The sequence below is a fragment of the Lithobates pipiens genome, unplaced genomic scaffold (genome assembly GCF_037356315.1).
Source record: "Lithobates pipiens isolate NorthernLeopardFrog02 unplaced genomic scaffold, aLitPip1_a1.2 Scaffold_16, whole genome shotgun sequence".
In the NCBI taxonomy this organism is placed as follows: domain Eukaryota; kingdom Metazoa; phylum Chordata; class Amphibia; order Anura; family Ranidae; genus Lithobates; species Lithobates pipiens.
In genome coordinates this window covers 191,465,015-191,489,266 of record NW_027507748.1, presented here as the reverse complement: position 1 = coordinate 191,489,266, position 24,252 = coordinate 191,465,015, and the positions used below count along the sequence as shown (strand labels likewise).

The 24,252-nt window shown below is 42.1% G+C and overlaps 1 protein-coding gene across 4 annotated transcripts in view; it reads right to left on the bottom strand.

Annotated features, from left to right (window-relative positions):
- The window catches only part of CLCN4 (chloride voltage-gated channel 4), a 99,047-nt gene that overhangs the window by 34,423 nt on the left and 40,372 nt on the right, over positions 1–24,252 (bottom strand). For all 4 annotated transcript variants that reach the window (XM_077480849.1, XM_077480847.1, XM_077480848.1 and 1 more), the window contains 4 exons: positions 20,196–20,318; positions 15,957–16,163; positions 15,790–15,870; positions 2,425–2,970 (listed from right to left, as the gene is read on the bottom strand). In XM_077480849.1, the coding sequence (XP_077336975.1) occupies positions 2,425–2,970; positions 15,790–15,870; positions 15,957–16,163; positions 20,196–20,318 (957 nt within the window). The remainder of the gene's footprint in view (positions 1–2,424; positions 2,971–15,789; positions 15,871–15,956; positions 16,164–20,195; positions 20,319–24,252) is intronic.

Below are 24,252 nucleotides of genomic sequence, written 5' to 3'. Positions count from 1 at the left end.
TCAGGGTAGAGAGACTGTAAGGGCTCATTCACACAGGCAGAAAAAAAAGCTGTGATTTCATGCATATTGCACATAGTTTTGTGCACATCTAAATGCAGCACTATAGTAATCAATGGACCCATACACATGCTGTGCCTAACTGCGAAAATGTGTGCTGCATTTGGCTGTGCAGAAAAAAAGGAGGACAGCTCTGCATGTGAGAGCTGGCAACCTCCATTTGTTTTCAATGGGGCTGCCCCTCCCAGGTAATTGCGGGAACCCCCTGCTGGGGTTCTTGCATATGGTCACAGGCAGTGTGCATTCTAGGGAGCAGGGTTTCTGGTAAACGTCACTTCCGCTTAGTGGAAAGCATATCAGTGTTCTTATGCCCTGTACACATGGTCGGAAATTCCGATGGAAAAGATCCACCCCGTGTGAAAGAGACCTTAGCCCTTGTACACACGGTCGGAGAATCCGTCGGAATGTGTCCTATCGGACCGTGTTGTCGGATAATCCAACTGTGTGTGGTATGCATCGGACTGATTCCGTCGGAATATCCGTCGGACCCAATTTTCCAACATGTTGGAAATATTTCCCGACCAACTGGTTCGATCAGACATACTCCGATCATTTGTAGAGAATTTTGATCGGACTAAGTGCCACGCATGCTCAGATCAAATTCCTACATCAAAGCTATTGGCTACTAACCTGAACGTAGTCCCATCGTAACGAAATTACGTCATCACGTTCTGAAAGATCGGATTTTTCGACAACTTAGTCCGACCGTGTGTATGCAACAGTTTCGGACAAGATCCGACGGACAAAATCCGACGGATTTGGTTGTGGAAATCTCCGACCGTGTGTACAGGGGCTTAGAGTGTTGTTCAAAATTATATGTTGCAGTGCCATTTATTTTAAGATGAAGATGCATTTATTCATGCATTGAGATGTACTACCAGCCCTTTCCAAATGCAAGCGTTTTATTTGTAAAGCACAGAAGTAAGTGTAATTAAAGCAAAACTTAATGTTCTTCTTTAATAAAAGTATAGCTGCCCTTTAAGTAAAAGAAGACATTAAAGGACAAATGACCTTGAATAGGTTTGCTATTATTTTTTACTGAATGTCTATAATATTCCATTGAAAATATGCTGAATTCATTCTCCACTAAAACATTTTAAGGAAAATATTATTTTAGGGTGTGTGCATCTAAAAATGCCAGATGGACAACCAGTGATTCCGAGCAAACGATATAACTGACATTCTGTGGTTAAATTAACATACTAGTACCCTATGTATGCAACTAGCTTATGTTATTAGATAGTCCTGTGTTCATTTACATATTGTACTAATTTAACAAAGGACTCAGTGTAAAGTATAGACACACTTGTGGAGGACTATGATAAAAACACATTTCACTTCACGCTACTCAAAACAGATCAGGTAAACCAAAACTGCTCTGCAGTGTTCAGTACTTCACCGACAACCAGAGGATATTTATACTTGAAACTTCTATCAAAGACATACTTGTATCACGAGGGATTGTTATTTTATTAATGGTAGATATTTAAATATTTAGAAAAGTGCTCCCATGTGATTTGCTGCAGCTGAGTCTCTTGGTGGTCCTTCTTATTAAAACAAGTGGTAAATATTCATGAAACCAGGAAAGACACCTGTAACAAGTCTACAGGCTAACATAAAGGAGAACATGTTCTAGATGAGAAAAACAGGCTGAATAATTGATCAATTTAAACCAAGAAACACATATTATAAAAAAAACATCTGAGCTAACAAGGATACAGTTAAGGATTAGGCACAGGAATAGTCATAAAATTATAGAATATTGAGAACAGACCGAATAGTCCATCCAGCCTGCCCATTTATTTCACATAATAATACTTCTATGTAAGCATAGTCGCGTGTATATCCAATACATACTGTATTTAAAGGAAATGTAGAGCAGCAATTAAATCAGTACCAGATCTGCATAATTCTCGAAATGGTGAAAACATTAATTTTTAAAATTCTTTGTTATTGCAAGACCTTGAGAAACTGTACCCAGACAAACAGAATTGCCTGGAACGCACGGACTGCCTTTTAATAATAAAAAGTACAGCTTTTTCTTCTTTTTTTTTTATTATTCTTTCGCTACATGTTGTAAAATGTCAGGAATTTCTTAATCATTAATAGGTTCTTTTTAAAATTGAAACCTCATCTACTTTTCTGCAGGGCATTATATTTTTGGCTTCTTCTATACAGCGTTAGTAACTTGCATCAAAAATAATCTCTGCATTAAAAATGTGCACACAAAATCAAAGACACTGTTGATCAAAATGCTCTGCATAACTAAACTGAGGAGTCCCAATAATCAGAGATATTTTTATTTTAACTGAGAAGATAATAATAATAATAATTATAATAAAAATGTTAATAGAATAATGGGCTTACCTTCATACCAAATGTGAATATAGTAATGATGATTTTAAACACAAGAGCTAATGCCAACTGCCACATTGCCGTGTAGACCCCTGGACCAGCTGGTCTGTCTGGAATGTCATCCACTGGTCTGGTCATGTTGATATCATTGATGTAATCACAGAGTTGAGAAGACTCCAGAGCTCTGCAGTCATTAAACAGCTCTGAGATCAGCTCACTTGTGCTCCTCCGAGTATATGGATTTGGGTAAGCAATAATGGCTGTGATTGCAGTGACCACAATGACTTCTAGTACTGGATACTTGCCAAGGCTGGTGGTCTTGCGCCGACGGCACCAAGCAATGTTGCAACGAATGAAAAGTGTTCCCCAAAGCCCTCCAAAGACACCAAGAAGGATGAATGGAATCAGTTCCATCATGTACCATGGTGTATGATATTCCACATAGAACAGAACTAAGCGACTGTTGCCAAATGGGTTGATAGATCGAAGCGTAAAAGCAGCAACCAGGGCAGCAAAAAAAGAACGCCACAGTGTCTTTAAAGGGAAATAGTAACTGACCTAAAAAAGACAAAAAACACAAATTGTTTAAATCCTTTTCTTAAAAGTTTAGCGATACATTGAACATTTCTCAGTGTTAAACTGTCACTTACTGTATATGAACTTTCCTCCATTAAAAGCAGAAAGAGGTGTTTTAGATGACATGCTTTTCAGCACACACTGGTGGGCAAAAACAGCCATCATCTTCTTAAAAAAGGTTTCAACCCTCTGCTGCTACTATACTAGATCTGAACCAGCTTTACAGTGAGCCATGTGGTCATCTGACCTTCACTACTAATTATAAGTCATCAAATGGCAGATGAAAACACTTGTGGAGATAAAAAAAAGAAACTGATTTCTGGGAGACTTTTTTATTTCTAAAATTGCAGTGAGTTTTGAATAGGCACTGTGGGAATAAACTTACAACGGTCTACTAAAAACTGAGATGTCAAAGTTTAAGAGACAGTTTTGGATTGACTTATTTTAAAGTATATCTAAAAGTAAGCCATTTTTCATTTTGGAATGAGTCAGGGCCATCTTTAATATTGATTGGGCCCTGAGCAAACATTTTCTTGGGCCCTCCTGAATCCACTTATTAACTATTTATGGGCAATGTGGGCTCAAGGGGCAGCTGCTTTGGGCCCCGGAACATTGACTGAGCTTGGGGCAACTGCCCCTTGTGCCCTATGTTAAAGATGGCCCTGGGTAGAGTAAGGAATTGTAGAAAGCAACTGTCAGTTTTTTTTTTACCTATCCTAAAGAATAAAAAAAAAAAACACTCCTTTAACATCAGTAAGAGGAAAACTCTCAAAAGTAATATAAATCCCTCCTTTGACAGTGGTTACCAAAAAAGTGTCCATTGGAAGATTTCCCCTCTATTCCTGACCTGACAGTTTAACATTTTGGATGTTTCCTCACTTTCGGTCCTAGCTGCAATGGTCACAAGGTCAAAAAGAGAAGTTGTAGCTCCTTAGCAACAAAATTTAAAGGGATTCTAAACATTTTTGATTTTAGACACACAGTCCATCCCTGTCTTCAATCTGTGTTATTAAGAATATGAATACTTCTTATGCCTATTGATAGGAATCTACTTAGACTCATTATCTACAACCAAATGATCATATGTTTTTTACCATTGTTTACACTGCATAGTGCCATTTAGATGACGTGTATACATATGAATCTACATTAATTCATTTTACCCTATTAAATCTCTTGTCAATTTTATATGTCGTCCCTTTGATATGTAATGTATGTGTGTGTATACATATTAAACCTTTTCTACTATGTGCATCATTGTTATGTATTGTCAGACTCCATGTGGCAATTAAATATACTCTCTAATTATCTCACCCCCACAAATAAATAGCCTCAGTTAAAATCCCACCTTCCCTTTTTTTGTATATTAAGAATATAATATCAGATTGAAGATGCCACAATGTCAATCAGAAATTAAAATGCATGTCAGCAATAAAATGTCAAAAACATTCCATATAACTTTATTTTTTTAATATTACACTGTCTTTAATATAATAAGCATTAAGGTCCAAGGCCAAAGGCTAAAAGACCTTTCCTTGTACTGTATACTTGTTACTTCCTGCTCTGACAAACAGTAAGATTTAAAGTGTATTTCCACTTTTGCAGCCAAATTGGGATAACATCTACTTTATATTTGTTACATGTTCCTATTAACTTTTAATATTGCATGCTCTTCCTGCTTTATAATGTTTAGGAGGGTAACATAATTCACCCTGTCTGTACTGCATTCACGGTTCTTCATTATCAACTGTAAATTAGATTTGAAAACTGTCTGTCCTAACAAAGGTGTAAAAATTTAGAAACCACCTTCCTCCATTGTATGTTAATGATAGGTAGCTAAAGATTACATTATTAGATGAATGATTGTCTGTTTTTTTCTTTTTGCATGCTAGTCTCATATCAAAAATGAAGAGTTTACAAAATTTATGAAAATTCTCGTATGGTAGAATAAAAATTCGGAAGTGATGTAATGTGTTGTAGTGTATTTGTACTATATTTTTTTTGTACTATATTTTCGAACGACAATTGTACTAATTAAATGAAAATTTGGTATTGTACGTGAGAAGTTTTTGTGCTTGTCCAATCAGATCATTTTGCTTGATTTGTCATGATCGGCTCTCGGAAGCGGTGTACTAATGATCAGATTATCGTATGATCACTTTGAAAGCAGTTTTTTTCATAAGATTTTCTGATCGTGTGTAGGGGCCATAATGCCTAGTACACACCATCAGAAAATTGGATGATGAATACAGTAAATATACAATACACAAAACTTTTTCTTGTACGATTTTCGTTTAATCAGTACAGTATTCATCTGAAAAAAATCAGAATACCAAGACCACACATGCTTGGCAACGAAGGAATATATTACAATACAATAAAACACATTACATCACTTCCAAAGTTGCATTCTGTATGAGAATATTCATAGCTCATTCCTCTGATATTCTCATAATGTGTAGAAGGCTTAAGAGTCTCCAATCATTTTTAGAAACAGCCATGATACCTTCTCCTTAGAAAACTCTGAAAGGTAAGAAATATTTTTTTTAAAATATATTTTTAGGTGTTCTGTGTGAATAGGAACACATAGCAAACATATAGTGGGGTTTTCTCAAAATTGACTGCAAAAGTAGAATTACCCTTTAAAATGCAAACAATACTACTTTTGAGGACAATAGCACCCTGTCACCATAATAATCCTTGCAACATCTGAGTACTAAAAAGTAAATGTTGAGTAGAAAGATAGCTAATGTGAGCAAAGTCACAAGGTCTTCTGCATTCTTTGGTTTATGGCCATTGTGTGGTCAATGACTTGCCATACGCCTTAGATATAAAAGAGGATTTGCCTCATCTACAAAACTAAACTGTCTGTGCGTCCCATCCCGGATGCAAATATTCAAGAAAGGTTCCCCAAAAGTGGTAGTTTAAATGGATGGCAGGTAGTAATTTATATAAAAAAAAAAAAAAATGTGTGCGGTACAATAACATACAACATGAAAAACATGAAAGGCCAAAGATAAAAACATATATGTGGGAGGCAAGTGTGGAAACCAGCTGAAGGGAGAGGGAGGCCTGCAGACTGGTGTCCAATGTATTTCGATTACACAAACAGTGTGGATTTTCCTCATGGACTATGTGGGCTTCAACACTTCAAATGCAGCAAATCCCAAATAATCAAGTAGTAGGATAAAAGGATCCGTCAGGGCCAGACAGGGAGTGGCAACCCAGACATCATGGACCAATATGTGTTCCCAGAAGTTGCTCTTGTCTGTCTGGTTTCCACACTTGTCTCCCACATATATGTTTTTATCATTGGCCTTTCATGTCATATGTTATTGTACCGCACAATACATTTTGTAATTTTTATATACATTACTGCCTGGCGTCCATTTAAAATCCCACTTTTGAGGAACTTTTCTTGAACATTACCATACGCCTTTGTTTCCAATCTTTACCTTCCATCTGTTATATATTTTACAGTTTACATATTTTACATCTGCTGTAGCTCTCTGTTTCATAAGTCCCTCTCATAAGATTCTAATGTCCCCACTGAGTAACCATTAGTTTACTGCTGCTCTTGATATATAGTCATTTACCTCCAATGTAGAAGTGCAGAGGTCTTCTAATTCTGCAATGCAAACAAGTGCTAGAAGACCATGATTACCAATTCACAGCTGTATAAACAGTAAACTAAATGTTTTGTTTTCTTAAATGTTTCTCAGAGGTTATTGAAGACCGATTGGTGGTCTTTTAGTATTAGCATTTTACATGTAGCTCTTTTAGTGTGTGTAATTTTTGAGTTCCTAGGAAAAGGAAAGCAACTATGACTGGTACTATCAATGTTAAAAATACAGTGGGTAAAATAAGTATTGAACACATCACACTTTTTCCAACTAAATATATTTTTAACGGTAATATTGACATGAAATTTTTCCAACATGTCGGTAATAACCCATGCAATCCATACATACAAAGAAACCAAAACAAATAAGTTAAAAAAATAAGTTATATGCAAACATAATAAAAATGAATGTCCTCCCTAGGATACTGTTTTACATGCAAATACTCCCCATACCCCTGCCCAAGATCTTTTTTACACAAGTGTCCAGCATGCTTACTACTTTCATATGGAACTCGCAAAAGCGGAGAATCGCTATGATGGTACTACATCTCCCAAGGGCTACAGAGGCCTGGGTATCCCAGACCTACAAAGGTACTACCAGGCCATTGCTCTGCAGAGGATTCTGAACTGGCGCTTTCATGGTCAAACCAAAATATGGGTGGCCACGGAAAAATATATGGCGGGAAGGAACCTGTCGTATGCACCGTGGATTTTGTGGGTACACAGGGGGCTATCAGAAACGATGTCCCGTTAACAATATCTACACTCAAAATATGGGACCGAATCAATTGAGCATTAAGCTTGGCCCCCTCTGTGTCCCCATTGACGCTACTTGGAGAGTTTCTCTGGTTCCCACCGGGGGAACACGCTGGCTTCTCTGGAGCCTGGGTGGAAGATAAGAATGGCAGCTGTGGTAAACTGCTGAGAAACGGCAAAATGATACCCTTAGAATCCCTGGAGGACAGGCCTGGGAGACCTCAGTTGAACTTCTGGAAATATAGACAGTTGCATCATTTCTTTGAAGTACATGGTAGCTCTATAAGAGATATCACATCGCTCACACCTTTTGAGAGGCTGTTCGCAGCGGAAGACCCGATACCACGCATGATCTCAGAGCTATACCAGCTGCTGGGGTCCTCGGCCTCAAACTCCAAGCCAATATACATATGTGCCTGGGAAAGAGACCTAGGAAAAGTGTTCTCTGAGTCTCAGTTAACACACCTATACCAGCTTACACACTCCAGCTCAATAGATTCTAAGAGGCAGGAGACAAACTACAAGCTACTGACACGCTGGTATAGGGTCCCCTCAGATTTGGCACAGATATACCCAGCCAGTTCGGGTGAGTGCTGGTGGGGATGTGGAGGCCGGGGAACCCTGCTGCACTCTGGATGCCCTCTAGTCTGGATGTGTCTTTGTTAAAACTAGCAGACCCAACACTGGGTCACTAAAATCACACTAAGAGGTAACCACTAATGTAATACCCAAGACCAGAGCGCAGACCACGTACATAACACACTTGTCTCTAGCCAAGAAGAAGTGGCTGCCTGGCGGCAGACTGTCCGGAGTGGGCCACAAGAAACCTTATGAAACCAAGGTGAGACTCTGCCTTTTTCCCACCCCTCTAAGTTATATGTTTTCTTTCTTATTACTACTGTTAAAACTTGAAATTGTCTGTCACTGTTAAGCACATCTTGTGCTATGATTGTGAAGCTGTGTCCAAACCTAATAAACAAAGTTGAAACAAAAAAATTAAGTTATATGTAATAAAATGGAATTACACAGGGAAAAAGTATTGAACATAAAGTAAGGGAGGTACAAAAAGGTATTGAAAGCCAAGGCACCAGCTGAAACCTATCAGTAATTAGAAAGCAATCCATCCCCTTGTCAGTGCAAATTAATATCAGCTGGTTCAGTGTCAACTCATGGCCTATAAAAAGGTTTCTTATTAACAAAGTGTCACACAAAAACATAATGGGTAAAAATCTCATGATAGGTAAAAGCAAAGAATGCTCTCAAGCCCTTATCAACCTTATTGTATAAAAAACATACTGATGGCATTGGTTACAGAAGGACTTCTAAACTTCTGAATGTTCCAGTGAGCACTGTTGGGGCCATAATCCAGACATGGAAAGAACACCCTTTCACCATAAATGGGCCATGACCAGGTGCTCCTCACAAGGTTTTTGACAGAGGAGTGAAAAGAATCAAAAGTATTGTCTAAGAGCCAAGGAGCACTTGTGGAGAGCTTCAGAAAGACCTGTCATTAGCAGATACAATTGTTTCAAAGAAAACAATAGGTAATGCATTTAACCGCCATGGCCTGTATGCATGCTCACCACACAAGACTCCATTGCTGAAGAAAAGCATCATTTTTTTTTAAAAGCCAGCAGCTACAAATACTGCAGCTGCTGACTTTTAAATAGTGACACTTACCTGTCCAGCGCGCCCGCGATGTCGGCACCCGAAGCCGATCGCTCGCTCGTCTGGCGGGTCCTGCCGCCGCCATCTTGGGTATGGGAATCAGGAAATGGAGCCTTTCGGCTTCATTTCCCGGTTCCCTACTGCGCATGCGCGAGCCGCGCGGCGCAATCCGGACGGTCCCCACTGCCTCTGGGAGCTGTGTGTTTCCCAGCAGGCAGCGGGGCACTTGCTGAAGGGGGCGGGCACTTGCGGAAAGGGGCGTAACGTACGCCCCTTTCCGCAGAGAGCTAGCCCGGAAGTGGGTGCAGTTACCTGGATTATCCAGGTAACTGCACCCCCCTCCCCCCTGAAAGGTGCCGATCGTGGCGCCGGAGGGGGGGGGATTCCGATGAGCGGAGGTCCATTTTAGGGTGGACCTCCGCTTTAAAGTTGAAGCTTGTTTAAAGTTTGCTGCACAACATTTAGACAAGCCTGTGAAATACCAGGAGAATATAGTCTGGTGAGATGAGACCAAAATTTAACTCTTTGGATACCATAATACACACCATGTTTGGAGGTCAAATGGCACTGCACATCACCCCAAAAACACCCCCATACTAACAGTGAAGTTTGGAGGTGGGAACATCATGGCATTAGGCTGTTTTTCGGCATTTGGTACTGGCAAACTTCATGTTATTGAAGGATGAATGGAAAAATGTACCAAGACATTCTTGATAAAAATCTGCTGCCATCTACCAGGATGATGAATATGAAACGAGGGTGGACATTTCAGCAAGACAATGATCCCAAACCCAAAGCCAAGGAAACTCTCAATTGGTTTCAAAGAAAGAAAATAAATCCGCTAGAGTGGCCCCACCTATCACCTGACTTGAATCCAATAGAAAATCTATGGAAAGAACTAAAGAGAAGAAGAAGACAGAAGAGGCTCATGGACCGTCAAGATTTGAAGACTGTTTGTGTGGAAGAATGTACCAAAATCACACCTGAGCAATCCATGCGACTAGTTTCATATAGGAGGCATCTTGAAGCCGTCATTACCAACAAAGTATTTTGTACGAAGTATTAAATACATTTCAGTTAGCATGTTCAATACTTTTTTCATGTGTCATTCCATTTTATTACACATAACTTAATTTCCTGTCGCATCATGGTAGCATACACTCTGGGTTGTGACTCCGCCTCCACAACCTGATAGGACCACATAGCTATAAGATGACAATACGGCCCACGCCCCAGCATTCTCTTACTTTTCCTCACCTGTTGGGACCGCACGGATCAGCACCCTCTTACCGCTTCGCCCCAGCCAGGTTCTAGCCTCTCCTGGATGGAAGTTCTTACCGATACAGCCTCTAAACAAAGCTAAATGGAAGGAACCCCACTCTGGTGATCTCAGTTGTATGTTACTACTCTCTCTGTGACCTTGAATAAGCCTTAAACAGGCTTGCATTTTTATCTGCCTACAGTTGGAGCTTTAAACAGGCTCTAGTAGTATTGTTCGGCTCCTGTTATAAGCCTTAAACAGGCTAGGCAATGTCTTTGGCACATAAGCCTTAAACAGGCTTTGAGATATACTCAGCACATAAGCCTTAAACAGGCTTGGCTAAATTGCAGTGGTCTCCATCTCTGTCTTTCCCTGTTTACCTTGTGTGTATCCTTTGGCAGTCTTCCTGGGCGTGGCTCCGGCTGCAGATTTAAAAGGGATTTCATTGAATTTGTCTGTGTACTTGTACCTAGACTCTGGATTGCCAGTATTCTGACCTTCCTTACAAAACTTTCATTCATCCTGCTTAGGTGAGTGGATACCTGTTACTATACTAATGTTTACTGCCTTTCTGCTGTGCTCTTTCCTAGTGAAGATTAAAAAAGAGAGTAATCCTAACGCTGCCTAAATGGTTAGCCCTACCAGGTCCTCAAAATCATTGGAACCAAGGCACAAAGAGACCTCAGGCAGGAGAAGCCATTCCAGCCACAGACGGAGCCGATCAAGTCGTAGGAGAAGTCGCTCAGGCCATAGAGGGAGTCGCAGGAGAAGTCGCTCCAGATCATATTCTAGACACAGCCGCTCCTACCATAGAAGATCCCCTGTGCATAGACAGCGATCCCCAGTGCGACCCTCCGGAAAAGCATGCTGGATATGAGGGGCCGCAGCTCTCCCCCGACAAACTGGCCTGCCGTAGGTGCTTCGAGGAAGTTACTAAGGAAAGAGAACCACAGTCTAAAGAGCCTGTAGCTCCACAGATTCTTACTCCAGAGACAGAGTTGTCGACACAAAGTGCCTCACCTGCTCCTCCCAGTACATCAAGAGAGCAGGATTCCCCATCTGACAATGAGGGGTTGGATGCATCTGCAGGTTTTGATTTTTCATTAATAGAACCATTTGTCAGAGGCTCAACCGAAACGGAAAAAATACTTCCCGAACCTCAAAAGGGACTCAGAGGCTTTTCTGTTCATTGAAGAAATGGACGATTTAATTAAGGAAGAATGGCAAGGACCTGAGAAAAAAATCGAGCCTGAATAACAAGCTTACCAAATTATATCCCCTAAAAGGGCCTAAAGTGAGTCCTCTTGTCTCTCCTCCTATTGTAGACGCATCTCTCATGCGATTAGCCAGGCATGTGACACTGCCGATTGAGGATCGACATGGATATGAAAAGGGCCTACCTAGCATCAGGAGGCACTTGCAGACCGGCAGTGGCACTTGCAGCTGTAGGCAGGGCCATCTCCAGCTGGTTGGCGAATAACAAGAAGTTGATCTCAGAAGGCGCGGGTCAGGAAAGCATAGTAAAGGCACTACAGGTCTCGTGGGGGACTTTGTGGCAGAGGCATCGGTGGATGCCATTAAATTGGCATCAAGGGCCATGTTGGCATCAGTAATGGCCAGACGGGCACTGTGGCTGAAACCCTGGTTGGCGGATCCTGTCTCTAAATCCAATTGGTGCAGCATTCCATATGACGGCGAGAAACTTTTTGGTGCAAAGCTGGATTCAGCAATTTCAAAAGTGACTAGTGGGAAATCGGGACTGATACCATTAGACAGGAAACCGAAGCAGCAGAGACCTCCTCCCTTTAGGCGTAATCTGCCAGACAGATACAGGGATGCGAAAGCTTATAGGCCGGGGAAAGAATACAGGAGGAGCTGGAAGAACCCCCAAACATTTTTTATTAAATTCCAGAAACCCAAGACTCCCGCTTCCGGTGACCAAAAGTATTTTTGAAGGTGTGCCCGCCCAGCCAGCGGTAGTGGGGGCAAGGCTTTCAAAATTCAAGCTGGCTTGGGAGGAAAGCAATAAAGGACCCATGGACAGTGGCCACTGTCCTTTCGGGCACAGATTGTCTTTCAGAAGACGTCCCCTAGGGGATAATTTTTGCCCGACCAGGCTTCCACCATCAGGGGAAAAATGGTTTCTGCTGACCAGTTACGTTCAAGAGCTTCTCCAGAAGAAAGCACTAATAGAAGTACCTATTTCACAGAGGGGATGGGGATTCTACTCCCCATTGTTTCTGGTCAAGAAGAAATCAGGGGACCTTTGCCCAGTCTTAGATCTGAAAAACCTCAATCGCTCCATTCGAGTGGAGACAGTCAAGATGGAGAGTTTACAATCGATGCTCCAAGCCATAAATCTGGGAGATTGGATGCTTTCCATAGACGCCTATCTTCACGTCCCGACTCATGTCACCTTTCAGAAGTTCCTTCAGCTCTCGGTGTATCAGGGCCACTTCCAGTTTCAGAGTCTCCCGTTCGGGATCTCTACTGCCCCCAGAACCTTCACAAAGGTCCTGCTACCAGTGATAGCATCTTTAAGGGAGAGAGGATTGAGAGTCCATCACTACCTGGATGTCATCCTCCTTCTTTCAAGCAGCTAGGAGTCCTATATCCAACATCGAGAGGTCCTAGTTGCCACTTTACAAGGACTGGGCTGGTTGATAAACTGTAAGAAAAGCAATGCTCATCCCACCCAGAGGATGATCTTCTTGAGTGTGGAGTTGGATACCCGGACAAACACGGTGGGACTACCGGTAGAGAAGATTTCCTTACTGATTCAGAGGGTGAGAAGAGCAATCTCAGCAACATCCCTGCCGGCCAGAGCATGTGTCAGTCTTCTAGGCTCCCTGTCTGTGACCATTCCTATGGTCCATTGGGCCCAATGGAACATGAGACCCCTTCAAACTTCCTTTCTGCGTCAATGGGACGGCTCATCCATGACCCAACCGATCTACATCTCGGAGGAGGTCAAACAATCCTTGCAGTGGTGGACTCGTCCCTGCAATCTGAGATGCAAGCATATAGTTCCCCTTCCTCAGGAAACGGTAACCTCGGATGCCAGGGGGGCACACTACCAACATCATGCAGCCCAGGGCCGCTGGCCATTCAGGATCCAGAATGCAGTCTCAAACGTGCTGCAGATGAAAGCAGCCTTTCAGGCCCTCCTGGCCTTCAGTACTTACCTGAGGGGGAAACGAGTCCTTCTGAAGATGGACAACAAAGTGGCCGTCGCCTATATCAACAGGCAGGGGGGCACCAGAAGCTCCTCCCTGATGCAGGAAGCTCGCCCTGTGACGGAGTGGGCACAATTGAACCTACTTGATCTGAGAGCGGCCTTTATCCCAGGGGCCGAAAATCTCCTAACTGACTCACTCAGCAGAAGTTTTGTGATCTCTGAGTCCCCAAGCGTTTATGCTCATAACTCAGACCTGGGGCTCACCGGACATAGATCCGGCAGCTACACCAGCAAATGCAAAATGTCAGAGGTTCCTAACAAGAATCCCCTTTCCTTCAGCAGAGGGAGTAGATTGTCTTCAATATCCCTGGCACTTCAACCTCGGCTACATCTTCCCTCCGACTCCCCTCATAGCAAGGTTCCTTCTGAGGCTCAAGAGGTCAACAGCACTAGTAGTGGCGGTGATCCCCTTTTGGCCGAGGAGACCATGGTTCACTACTCTCCTTCAATTGAACACAGCGGATCTGCTTCCTCTCCCGCTGTCAGCAGACCTGCTATCCCAGGACCAGCTTCTATATCCGAACCCGGAGAGGTTACATCTGATGGCCTGGAGGCTGAGAGGACTAGGTATCTAGAACAGGGCTGTTCTCAGAGGGTAGTGGAGACATTACTTCAGGCTAGGAAGCTGACTACCAACAACACCTACCGAAGGATCTGGGAGAAGTTTACCACCTTTTCTCAACAACAAGGTTGGGACATATCTTCTCTGACAGCCCCTCAAATCCTGGATTTCCTGCAGTCAGGCCTAGAGAAAGGGCTTCGATCCAGTACCCTGAAAGTCCAGGTATCAGCCTTATCCACTCTGACCAGGGTCAAATGGGCACATGATTCTTTGGTCTTCCAGTTTCAGAGAGCCTGCTTTAAACTAAGGCCACCTAGGAAACCTTCATTCCCGGCATGGGACCTCTCAGTTGTCCTGGAAATCCTGTCTAAAGAACCATTCTCTGCACTCGACAACATCTTCCTTTGGGACCTGACGCTCAAAGTCTCATTCCTGATTGCTATTACTTCAGAAAAGAGAGTCTCGGAGATGCAAGCCTTGATGTCCAAGGAACCATACCTTGTCGTCTACCCAGACAGGATAGTACTAAAACCATCAGATCGTTTTGTACCCAAGGTTTCCTCATCATTCCACTTTAATCAAGAGATTAATCTCCCAGCCCTTATCACAGATCACGGTGATCCCCATCCTCTGGATGTCAGGGGCAACATCCTAAAGTATCTCTCAGCAACTGAGTTGATCAGGAGATCAGAGAACCTCTTAATTGTTCCATATGGCCGTAGGAAAGGTCAGGCAGCATTGGCTTGTACCATTGCTTCATGGCTGATAAAGGCGATCAAGAAGGCCTACTTACTGAGTAAATTACAAATTCCGCAAGGCTTAAAGGCACATTCCACCAGGGCAGTGATAACTTCTTTGGCATCCTATTGTAGGGTCTCGGCAGTGACTATCTGTAAGGTGGCCACCTGGTCTTCCAGAAACACCTTTATATTACATTATAGGGTGGAATCTGCACGGCTTTCAACAGTAGATTTTGGAAGGGCCGTCATTCAGGCCAACTCCTCTGTTTCTTGTTAATAAATTTATTTTCTTGCATTCCCACCCAGTCTGCGAGTTACTCCCCAGAGTGTATGCTGCCATGATGCGACAGGAAACCAGAAAATTGTATACTTACCTTTCCGTAATTTTCCTTTCCTGTCGCATCTTCATGGCAGCATACAACGCCCCACCCGTTGGACGTGATTTATATATACAGAGAATGCTGGGGCGGGGGCCGTCTTATAGCTATGTGGTCCTATCAGGTTGTGGAGGCGGAGTCACAACCCAGAGTGTATGCTGCCACAAAGATGCGACAGGAAAGGAAAATTAGGTAAGGTAAGTATACAATTTTCAGTTTTTTTTAACTTATTTGTTTTGGTTTCTTTGTATGTATGGACTGCATGGGTTGTTACATGTGGTGCAAATTTCATGGCAATAGCACCTTTAGAAATACATTTCCCTAGAAAAATGGTGACGTGTTCAATACTTATTTTACCCACTGTATATATATATATATATATATATATATATATATATACAGTATATATAAACACACACACACACACACACACCCACACACACAAATGTAGTTCTGCCTGAATAATGTTTAAATATTAAAGGCAAGCAGAAACACAATGGCTTGGAATTTTTCATTGACGTCAGCACCATCAGTTTCAATTTACAGAACAATAACAGTTAAGAGAAACGCACAGTACCTCTTCCAAACTGAAAAGAACACCGCCAATTGGAGCTCCAAAAGCAACAGAGACTCCTACTGCAGCTGCAGCCGAAAGCACCTGTGACACAAATATATCACCAGGTTAAGACAGAACTTTCATAGGGGATAATGAATTCACATTTTTCCTTTTATAAATCAACTTACTTCTCTCCTTTTTCCTTCATTTTTGCTGTATTTGGAGTACAAGCTGCAGAAAAAATTGCCACAACAACAGGCTACATGAACTGATGGTCCTTCCTTTCCAAGACTTAAGCCAGAGGACACAACGAGAACTAATGTTACTGTTTTTATTAACAGCGTCCACTTTCCTAGGTATCCTCTTATTATGAAGCCACTCAGAATGGTCTTTATCTAAATGTAAATAAAAAGTAAAACCCATTAGAAAGAGCTTTAGATCTTTTGGCAAGCAAAAAAGAAAAATGTTCAGCATTAGTATAGGCATATAATGTACTTATATTGGTGGCAGATTTTCAGAGAGTTGGATCTTGGCATCTTTATTTCATATTACCGGTATTTCATATTTTCATATTAATGTTATTATTCAAGTTTTTGAACAAATTGCAATCATATATCACTCCTAAAGTCTTATGAGACTTCTTAGGTTGCCCAGACACTGTAGGACTCCCTCCATAGTTAAAGAATGTGTTTCTCCTTTGATGTTAATGCAAGAATCCTGAATTCATGATATTCAAAGCTTGATAAAATTCTCTGCTTAGGTGGGTGGCCAGAGTATTTGCAACCAGAATGATTACTATTCTTTTGGATGAAATGTCAGGACCACTAAGAAATAAAATAGAGATGTAGCCCCATGAGATTGTCACCCCTAACACCCATTTGTTTTATAAATACATTTTTCTCTTAATAGAGGGCTATGGTGATTTTTTAAGTACATGGCTCCCTTTGGCTGCTTTGGTGGTTCTTCCTGTTTTGTGTTTCAGGTGAAAAGCTTCCTGATGTTGCTAGGAACATAATCGTTGCTGAGGAACATAATCCCCTGATGAAGTCACGTGACCGTGACGAACACGCGTCGGGACGAGAGCTACCGGAAGTGACGCAAATCGAGCTCGGTGCTCGTTTATACACTGTTTTTAAATATCTCCTTTGTTTGTGAGTATCCTAATTTTTGTTTAAATAAAAACGTTTTATGGTCAAAACTACTACACTATGGGGCTTCCTTCCTCCACATCTTTTTAACCCTATATATACACACCTATTGCTGAGGCACCCCCACGCTGAATGCTGCTGAGTTACCATTTAAAGGGACCAATACAGCGCAATAGTCAGGATATTGACGCCAGGATCTGGGGACACCACAGCAGGACCTCAAAAGACAAAGAGCACCAGGGACCCCGAGGATATACATATTACACGCTGTTACCTTACAGCTGTAAGGTAAGGGGACACCCATATCCTGACCACACAGGACCACGAGGGATACACCCACCATCACCAACATCACCACCAATTACATTGTTTTTATTAATATTGTGCACATGTTATTATTATTTAAGCACTAGCACTTTATGCGATTTTTTTATATAATCGCCACCGATTCTGCACAAGTGTAACGGACATTTTCCGATAAATTTTAACCTTTTTTTCACCATGGCATTTGCATAGTTTCAATATTGTTTTAGAGGGATTTTTCATTTACTCCCTCAGCACTGACACTTTATGCGTTTTATTATTCTTTATTTTTTATAATTGCCACAACTTGCACAGTTGAACGGACATTTTGCTCACTGTTTTATCTATATTGTTTTAGCAATTTTTATGGTGTAGAGGCATCTTGCACGTATTATTATTGATTCATTTTTTGGCACTGGCACTTTATGCGATTTTGACAGTTACAACAAATCGCATTGGGAATCACTTGTTTCAAATATTTTGATTGTGTGTTTTTTTCGTATTTTTTCATTTATATTTGAATTTACCTTGATGTTATAATGTTATAGTGCTTTTGAGGGTTCTTTATTATCCCCCCATAAAAAACGCACACCGATTTATATATATTTTTTGCCTTATGTGACGACAAATATGCCGTCTAACATCTCTATATTATTCTAGTGCCTATAGAGCTTACCAGCCTTTAGGCTGGACTTCCTGTCATAGTACAGCGCACCACTACTTCTGTTTCTTCCATTTTTTTCCCACTGGGGTTCAGGTACCCCACCTCAGTGTGTGCAGCAGTACAACGCTCCCTGCTTTTTCGATTTACCTTGATTAGGCGCAGGAATACTTTCTTATACTTGCTAGGAACATTTACCTCAGCTGCTGAGCAATGGATTGGTGACAAATCCTTTGGCAGGAAACACCTAGCCAATGAGTGTAACTTTTTACTTATATCCTCCCCTGTCACTTGGCGGAGTCAGCCTTTACCTCAGGTCTCTCAGCTGGGCTCATCTCTGGATTCCCTCCATCCTTTTTTTTTGGATCTTTTGACCTGCTCTCCCACCCCCTTTGTTATTTCCCCCATTGCGGTTCCTCTTTATGTGGGTAATGTCGCCCACTTTGTGGATGGGCTGTGGTTGGTAAGCTGTTACTTGATTGGTATAAGATATTGCTGCTTGAGTCTTAGTGACTAAGCACGTTCGTCTGTTAATGTTTAACAGCGGCTCTGCTTGCCATTGAAAGTTAAAGTTCACTTCATAATTAAAATGGTTTTAAACCCAATAAAGGGGCCACGGCCTAAACTTTTCCACAATCCTTGTTGTGTGTTTATTTTATATTTTAGGTATGTTCTTATGGTATGATGGGTGTTAATGGGGTATACAATCCCATGGCAATTTCTCAGCCCATTACTGATTTACCATGCCTTATTCTGCACTATTTCTGTGTATAGGTGGCTATCTTGGTAGAGGCAGAGCTTTGCTTTCTGATGTCAGAACTTCCAGCAAGGAGAACAGTGAGCTGCAAAGTAGTGGTATCAATCAATTTCACTCCAAAGCCCCTAAGGCTAACAGTTCAAGGTAGCAGTACCTTAGGTCTCACACTGCAGATATACAATTATGAAGTAATCACATAGGAAGTGTACTCTTATTTTTCATAAGGAACTTGAGCCAAAATGCAAATATTATTTCAGTGTGCTGCTCAGGCATAATTAACAGTTGCAAATGTTGCCTACGACATAGCAAATTTTCACTTTTTTAAATTCAGATCCACTTTAAAGTGATACTAAAGGCATTTTTGAAATAACAAACATGATATACTTTCCTGCTCTGTGTAGTGATTTTGCACAGAGCAGCCCCAATCCTCATCTTTTCAGGTCCCCTGCTGGTGCTCCTGGCCCCTCCCTCCTGCCGAATGCCCCCAAAGCAAGCAGACATCAGTGGGGAGGAGAAGATGAGAGAGAAGAGCCAAGATCCAGCTGCCCCTAGTGGGGAGGAGAGGATGAGAGAGAAGAGCCAAGATCCCGCTGACATCAGCCCGCTCCATACACTGAAGAGGAAGGGACTGCAGACATCAGCTGGGATGAGAAAAGAGGACCTCCGGCAGCTGTAAAATGTTGTATTATTAATACAGTAATGGGAATAAAGGTGTAGCGCTTAATACACTAATAAACGGAGACACTGCACCAGTATACAGTAATGGATTCAAGTTTTTTGTGAACTTTGATAGGGCTTGTTTTCGGGGTAGGGCTTATATTGCAGCAGGCCCTTAAAATCGCACTAGGTCTTACTTTCGTGGTAGGGCTTATTTTCAGGGAAACACTGTATATGGTGAGGAAGACTTCTGGGAGCTTCGGCCGCACCATTCCCTGGCACCTTACTGACAGGAGTGTCTGCAGCATCACTTTTGTCAGAAGCGGGTGCCTGATGAGAACACACCTCCGCCTCAGAGTGGTGCTGCTTGGGAGTGAAGGGAGACATATCACATGACCAGAGGAAGAAGGAGAAGCTGCCTTCATTCCTGTTGAGAGAAACATTGAGAAGGGGGTCTAAACAGAGTGAGTACACAGAGGATGCGGGGACAACTGATCACCAGGCCTCCCCTCTCCTCCTCAGAACCCCCCACGAGCCCTTAGCCTCCTCCCTTCCATAGAACTCTTTAGCCCCTTCCCACAAACATTACACACATTTCAGAACAGCACACTGTGCATACCCCTATTAGCTCCATCCCCTCGTCAACCCACGAGAGAAGAGGTTGTGTGCAGGTAGCTATCTTTGCCCTGGGCACTGGATGTCCTTGCCAAGGATGCCAGGCTTCCTTGACATTCATTGCAGTTTGTGATTAAAATTTGCTCATCCACGGAAAAGACATAAAACATTTAAAAATAAATTTACACACATCTTTTTTGAAGAATTGAATTATGTTCTATCCTTGAGGAAGACTAAAGTCAGAAGGAGTATCATAAAATATCAGGAGTTATCATTAAGATCTCACCTCAGGAATTCCAGAGCCACAAGCATATGGAGCAAAGACTCGAACCAAAGCCACCGCCAAGAAAGCAAAAAGCAGAGCCCACAAAATATAGAGGAAATAGTTTAAAATATATGCGCTGGCTCCCTGAAAAAACAGTGAAAATAATAATAGTTAGTCTTACTGTCAAAAGTAACCATTTAAATTGCATTACAACAGTGGTAGAAAAAGAAACAAAAAAAAAAAAAATATATATATATATATATATATATATATATATATATATATAGAACAAAGGCACCAAAAACACAGCAGAAAATGACAGTGATATTGATAGTTGTGATGTATGGTCTGGTTTTGGTTGGTAATAATAATGAGAATAGGTAAAGGTCTTCAGACAAAAAGTGTTAAACCTCTGCAGAAATGGTGCAGAAAACAGTGTCAATATTCAAGTATTCTTAAAAACATTATAGAATTACTTAAAACCAGTTAAATACTATACATTCCAGATGTAATCCAAAAGTTGTTCTAAAGCCGGCCATACATGGATCAAAATTCATATGGTTCAGCAGAGACTGGCCTAATTTCGATCCATGTATGAGCAGACTGGTTGTATATAAGGCAATATACTGATGGACTTCTGTACAACCAGCCTGTTGGATTTTCCCCACTCGATCAGAGCTGCTGGCTATAGCCGGCAGCGCTAATCAGTATATTCTGGAGGTGAAGTCTTTCCGCTGTCAGAATACAATAGCTTAGTGGAATTCAGTCATTTTTCTTTCATTCAACCCACTGGTTAAAACAAAAACAAAAAAAGACTCATCTATGGCCTGCTTAAAGCAGTAGTAAGTGGAGGGAAAAAAAATCTTCTGGTCCCAATCCATGGTAATGTCATACGCAATTGCCGTTTGAATGGCCAAGCTCTGGTAACGCACACAGGAGCCCCGTGGCCGCGACACAGCGCATGCCCCGTGAGGTCAATGGCTGCAGAAGAAGTGAATATCAACTAAATCAGGGATGTCCAACAAGTGGCCACTGGAGCCCTCTGATGTGGCCTGCAACCTCCTGTTCTGGGATGTCGGGTTGGCAAGCACAGATCGCTGGTTGGCATCCCAGAGCATCAGTGTTGTAAATAAAGCCTGGAGTAGAGGAGTGACTGCAATGACAGGGTTCAGAGGTAATCTGAAGTCTGCTGCAGTGTTAATTTCATCTACAAAAATATTTTTGTCTACAAAATTAACACTATTTTAGTTGACTAAAAAAATGACTAAAACAATCCCACATGACTTAAATACGACTAAAACTAAAATGGCATTTTAGTCAAAAGGCTATGACTAAAACGAAATCGAAATGTGACATCAAAATTATTAAGCACTATTAATCACAATGGCTAAATCTGTGTCTGTAGTGCATGTTCAAACCTTAAAGTGGAAGTCCAGTCAAAAATGAAAATGTTTCTATTAATTATATCTAAAATATCTTTATCTTTGACATTATTCATTTTCTGTATAGCTGATTGCCAAGCTTTGAAAGTGTAATCCAAGCCAGACAATCAGCTTCTTCCTGTTCTTCAGGGACAACCTTACGTTCTTATTTCTTAATTCTGCATGGGGGGGCCTCTCACTTCCTAAAAACGTTGTCTTCTCCTACACAGGCATGCCTGCTATTCATTCAAACCGCCCCTCTCATGCTCGGCCCCACCCACATCCCGCCTCTCCATTTTAGACAGACATGCCTAGACCTCCCCGGCCCCACCCCCATCCCTCCTCTCCTTCTCAGATCTCCTCCTGTCATAGCCTCATTTTGGTTAGCAGTTTCTCCTGAGAGAGGGGGGAGGACAGTATTTGGATTTGGAACGTATGTTCTGTTTGTTAAAAACTGTAAAATAGATCACAATGCAACATGCTGCAGATTTTCTACAATGTGTTTCAGCATGGCACTGTGTGCATGGTGTGATGAGCACTGCATGCATGGTGTGGCACCGCGTGCATGGAGTGATGGGCACTGTGTGCATGGTGTGGCACTGTGTGCATGGTGTGATGGGCAGAGCATGCATGGTGTGATGGGCACAGCATGCATGGTGTGATGGGCACAGCGTGCATGGTGTGGCACTGTCATTTTCTACGTAAAAAGCCAGATGGGGCATACACCCGATCGGAATATACGATGAAAAGCTCCCGTCTCACTTTTTCTGCCGGAAATTCCGCTCCTGTGTACACGGCATTACACTTGGCTATAGCAAGATCAATAGAAAATACAGTGTTCAGGAAGAGGAGGGTTCTAACAGCTTAACAAAGTATTCTATACAGGCAGAGTAGAGGAGCTCCAAACATCCCAAATGTTATTATATATTTTTTTTACAACTTCTATGCTGAAATACTAGCTCCACATAAGGCAAAATTTGGTTGACTAATGTCGCGTACACGCGACCGGTCTTTCCAGCAGAAAAGATCAGACGGTCTTCCCGACGGAGTTCAGACGGACTTTCAATGGATTTCCGACGGACTTCCAACCGTACAGACTTGCCCACACACGAACGGACCAAAGTCCATTCGTTTTGAACGTGATGACGTACGAGGGGACTAGAAAAGGAAGTTCAATAGCCAGTAGCCAATAGCTGCCCTAGTGTCGTATTTGGTCCGTCGGACCAGCATACAGACAAATGGTTTTCCCGATAGAAATTGATTCCGTCGGACAGATTTGAAACATGTTCTATTGCTATGTCCGTCTGAATTGTTGAAGAAAAAAGTCTGATGAAGCCCACACATGATCGTAATATCCGAGGGAATGATTCCATCTGACCTTTTCTGCTGCAAAGTCCGGTCGTGTGTACGCAGCATAATTGTTTCCAATGGCGCACCAAGGGAAGAGTTGGCTGGATCCTTGCTATAGATTTACGGGCCAGTAAGAGCGTTCCTTTCAATAAAATTCTCATATATCTTCGCCAAGAATATCTAAAAGACACACCTCCGGGGTCAGGGCACTTTTATGGATAATATTGTGTTGCCACTACCTACTGAAGATTTTAGTTGACTAAAAAAGAAATAAAACTAAAACAATTTAGATGACAAAAATACGACTAAAGTTAAAATTACATTTTAGTCAAAAGACTATGACTAAAACAGAATTGAAATTTGACATCAAAATTAACACTGGCCTGATGGTTTCTGACGGCTACAGCGAGGACCTACATTGCTGAGAAGCCGTCAATAGATGTCCTCCCCTTTGTACGCTCCCCGCGCGCTGTGATCACCGAGTCAATAAGACTCGGGTGATCACAGATCTGAGTAAGGGACCGGGATCCCAGCCCCTTACCATATGATCAGCTGTCAGCCAATGACAGCTGATGACGTGATGTAAACAGAATATCGGTAATTTTTTTTTTTTCTCCTCATGCTGACAGTGTGAGGAGAAAAAAAGCAGATCATCAGCTTCTGTGTAAGGGACATCGGTCCTGAAGAGGAAGAGGCTCAGCAGCCTCATCTGTGCCAACCAGTAGCGCCTGCCAGTGACCACACAGTGCATATCAGTGCCCACCAGTGTATATTAGTGCCACCAATCAGTGGCAACTATCAATGCCCACAAGTGACACCTATCAATGCCCATCAGTGGTGCCAATCAATGCCTCATCAGTACCACCTAGCAGTGCTGCCTATGAGTGTCACCTACCAGTGGCCATCATTGTCCATCACTGCCGCCCATCACTGACACCTATCAGTGCCCATCAGTGGCAGCTATCAGCGCCATCTATTAGTGCCCTTCAGTGCCACCTCTCAGTGCCCACCAATGCCTCCTCTCAGTGCCCACCAGTTCCACCTCATCAGTGCCCACCAGTGATGCCTCATCAATGCCCACCAGTGCCGCCTATCAGTGCCCACCCGTGCGGTCTTATCAGTGCTCATCAATAAAGGAGAAAAATTACCTGTTTGCAAAATGTTATAACAAAATATAAAACTGTATAAAAACTTGTATTTTTATTCAAAATGTTCGGTCTTTTTTAACAAAAAATAAAAACCCCAGAGGTGATCAAATACCACTAAAAGAAAGCTCTATTTGTGGGGAAAAAATGGTAAAAATGTAA